The following is a 3,520-nucleotide window of genomic DNA, read 5'->3' as shown; positions in this document are numbered from 1 at the left end:
TACACCAAGTCCGGAAAGTCTGCTATCCTACACTTTCAAGGCTAGACCGACTGAACTCATGATCGACTGATTGATAAAGATACAATCAATCGGCCAGGGGCAACAATAACAGCCGGCTGTGACAGCAACTACTAAGATGATCTCCTATACTTAGCAACATTAAAATGGCAAATTTTGATGCAAAAAGGAAGAAAACAAGAAAGAACAGTCAGCATAATAAACAAGCGGCTATTGAAGACATTCCACACTTGGCAAAGGGAAATAACAAAATTAAGATTGCTGGACAGAACGACAAAACAGTCGCCAAAATTCATTCATAAACAGCCGGCCATGGAGGCTGGCAAAAATATTCATAAACCCCGACCCCTTGGTCGGGTAAAGAGATACAAGAAAAAAACAAACGCCACACAAGCCGAAGAGAGTTGAAAAATAAGCAGCTTAAGCATTGAAGAGAGGGGTTTCAGTAACGGTGACCACCTGATCAGCTTCGGCAATGGGCGCCTGCTCCTCTAGCACACTCTCTTGTGGCTCATTAGCAGGCGCCTGTTCTTGATTGGCGTCCGCCTCCTCTTTCTTTGTCTCCCCCTTGTCGATGTCCGCCTCCTCCTCCTCTTCATCCTCGTCCTCACCATCAGAAGAGGAGTCGGCCGCCTCATCCTTCTCTTCATCCTGATCGTTTGCCTGCTGCATAATCTTGATGTTATATTCTTCAGTGCAAGCGGCGAATTTGGACTCCCATTGCTCATAGCCTGAGTCTGGGAAGAGGGCAGTCCAGGTCATCTTCATAATGGCGGTAGAGTCCTCCATCATATCTTGGGACAGAGCCATCTTCTCGGACTCAGCCTTAGCGCTGAGTTGCTGGGTCAGGGCCGCCTCCTGTCTTACCAGGCGCTCTTTGAGTTTCTTGTTCAATCTGTGCAGCTCTTCGGCCGCATGGTGTATATGTTTCACCGGCTGCAGCTGGTTTTGAAGGTCTTTGACCGCCTTCTCCAGCTCCAAGTTTTTCTTCTTGGCCGCCTTTAACTCGGTTTTGACCTGCAAGGTGGCAGTCGCCTAATAATACAGAATGTCAGTTGTCAAAATTTCATTTGGACAATCTGAAACATTGCCCGGTCACAATCAGAGGCGGCCATGGTCTTCGCAGCCTTTACCTCCTTGTTCTTTTCGCTGATGGGTCGGCGGAAACCATGTACACGAAGAAAGGCCTGCGGAACAAAAAAACAGGCGTCAAAATTCTCCAAAAAAATAGACGGCAGTTAAAAGCCAATGTTGCCCAATGTCGAAGAAATTTCATTAAGTCTACCTCAGAGAGTAGACCCATGATAGAGTCCAAGTCAAGGGTGCCGACTCCCTTGACTGATTCCCTATCATCTGAGGGAATGGCCTTGACTATAAACTTGGCCATCTGGACCAAGTCCGGCTCCTGATGGCCGCCTGCAATAGGGAGCATGGAAAATTAGACAGGGGGGAAAGCAACAAGCCGCCTGATCTAAGAAAGATTGAAAAAGAAATCTAAAACCAATTATACCTCTTGGAGGCCGAGTGTCCCTAGGGAAGGTTGTTTGTTTTTACCCACTTTGAGGGGTCTGCGCCTGCTTTTCAGCCGCCTGCTTCCTGGTAGAACCAGGCGTACTCCCAGCCGTCTATTTCCGAACCTTGGGGAGGGAGAGGATCTGGGTACCCCACTCTGCGACAAGAAGTCAAAGTTATTAAGTATGATCAAAAAGGGAAAAACACAGAATGTGACAAGTTTTGAAAGCTCACCTTGGACTTCTCCTTTGAGGGAGAGTCAGTAAAGGGCCGCTTTTGGCTAATAATAGCCACGCGAAGGAGGGCGGCCGCCATCTTAGAAGCAGAGATTTTGTCCATGGCTTCACCTACAAAATGCATCACAGAGTTAGTAAAAATTCAAGCAAAACAAAAAATTCAAGAACATAAAAAGGGCCGACTACCTCTAGTGGTCCGTTCACTAAGGCCACAGGCGGCCAGGAAATACTCATCATACAACCAATTGAATTTGGGTATGCATTAAAAGGGGATAAGCTCTCGGTCTCCCGTATCAGGGTTGGCCCTGATCTCTACTTTGAAGAGTCCTCGATCAAGGATCTCTTCCCTGGCTTGACGAGGAACAAGCGGTAGGCCAGAGCCGCCTTCAAGGAGAGGTGGATCCCTGTTCCACCTGTTGTACCTCTTGTTTAAAAGTTTGTTGGGGCTGGAAAAAATGAAGAAGGTGTTCCTCTAGTCCTTCCACTTGTTCTCCTTCCCCCTGGTCATCAAATAGCCCTTAAGGCTGGAAATCTGGTACCAGCCGGTACCGCTTGCTTTTGGGATCCGACTCAGATAGTTCATTTGGGCGAACACTTCAAAATTTTGTTCAACCCCATACATTTCACAGCCGGCCACAAAGCCCAAAATGTTGAACCATGAGTTTGGGGCCAACTGCTAGAGCCCCACCTGGTACCCATCTAGGATTTGTTGAACAGCCGGATGCAAGGGGAATCTTAACCCAGCCTTAATGGCCGCCTCATAGCAGCCAAAACAGGCGTCCCCATAGCTGGTCCCCTCAGGCCAGACTACTGTATCTTCAACATCCGAAACTTATAGAGAATAATCAGGGCCCATTACATGGTCCGCCTAAAAGGTCCCTAATCTCTCAGCCATGGCCTTAATTCGGCCTTTTGGGACATGGAAATAGTAGGGAGTGTTCAACTCCATATGAGAAACAGACGACTGAGCCCAGTCGTCCCTCTTTACAACAGCGTGAGATGCACTCGCCTCATGAAGACGAGAATGTCTCTCTTCTAAATCTGGGGAATGTCGGCTGGATGAGCTGGACTCAGTGTCGCTCAAGCTCTCAGAAGAGGTCGACTCCTCTTTCTCGATAAGGGCCGGCTCTTTTTCGGACATATCCACAACCATAGGACTGGTCTCCTGAACCTCAAATTCCTGTAATATTGAATCACTTGGAGTGCTCGGGTCACCAGGAGACCGGTCCGAGAGCTCGCTCATCTGAACATAATATGAGAAGCCGTTTGAATTTGTATATCTGGTCTTCCTCTTTGTTCTGGCCATAGTGTCCTGCACAGACACAGAGACAGTCGGACTTGGAGCACAAGGCAGAGATGGGTACAAAAAGGGGCAGGAGGCACTCCTAGCCCTAGATTCAGCCGTCCTCGGTGACCGATTAATCCCTAACTTAGGTCGTATTGGGTGCTTTTGGGATACCATATTTTCAAAAGAAAAAGCAAAGAAATGAAAAGTGCAAGAGCACACGGTTACCTAAAGTATGTTCTCTGATAAAGGAGATGGAAGTCTTAAGCTGCCGGTCACCACAAACAGTCGACTAACGTAAACAGTCGGTTGATTATCAGTCGTCCAGAAGTCTTAGAGCACAAGTTTAGGGTTCCGAGTTCTCTTGCAAAGTTCACAAAATGTGAACAAGACTTTGGTCAAACGCCCTTATATAGGGTTATCCTAGAATTTGAAGGGTCACACCCTAAATTCAAGAATAGGCGGGAAA

General features: G+C 47.6%; 1 protein-coding gene across 1 annotated transcript; it reads right to left on the bottom strand.

The window, feature by feature from the left end:
* Positions 1-438: 438 nt before the first annotated feature.
* Positions 439-3,228, bottom strand: LOC110717284 (histone H3.v1-like). The gene is made up of 4 exons (XM_021895938.1): positions 2,772-3,228; positions 1,765-1,877; positions 1,152-1,205; positions 439-1,053 (listed from the first exon to the last, which is right to left on the bottom strand). The coding sequence occupies exons 1-4, from the start codon at positions 3,226-3,228 to the stop codon at positions 439-441; spliced, it is 1,239 nt and encodes a 412-aa protein (XP_021751630.1).
* Positions 3,229-3,520: the final 292 nt, after the last annotated feature.

The sequence above is a fragment of the Chenopodium quinoa genome, unplaced genomic scaffold (assembly GCF_001683475.1).
Source record: "Chenopodium quinoa cultivar QQ74 unplaced genomic scaffold, ASM168347v1, whole genome shotgun sequence".
Lineage (NCBI taxonomy): Eukaryota > Viridiplantae > Streptophyta > Magnoliopsida > Caryophyllales > Amaranthaceae > Chenopodium > Chenopodium quinoa.
Note: the sequence above shows the minus strand (reverse complement) of the source record. Positions and strands in the feature narration are given on the sequence as shown.

What these genes read in the sequence shown, in the direction of transcription:
- LOC110717284 (XM_021895938.1), bottom strand. Translation starts at nt 3,228, where the DNA reads ATGGTATCCCAAAAGCACCCAATACGACCTAAGTTAGGGATTAATCGG. An exon ending in TTCTCGTCTTCATGAGGCGA is followed by an intron (nt 1,878 to 2,771) that starts GTGCATCTCACG and finishes TGCATTTTGTAG; the next exon opens with GTGAAGCCATGGACAAAATC. An exon ending in TCAGCGAAAAGAACAAGGAG is followed by an intron (nt 1,054 to 1,151) that starts GTAAAGGCTGCG and finishes CTGTATTATTAG; the next exon opens with GCGACTGCCACCTTGCAGGT.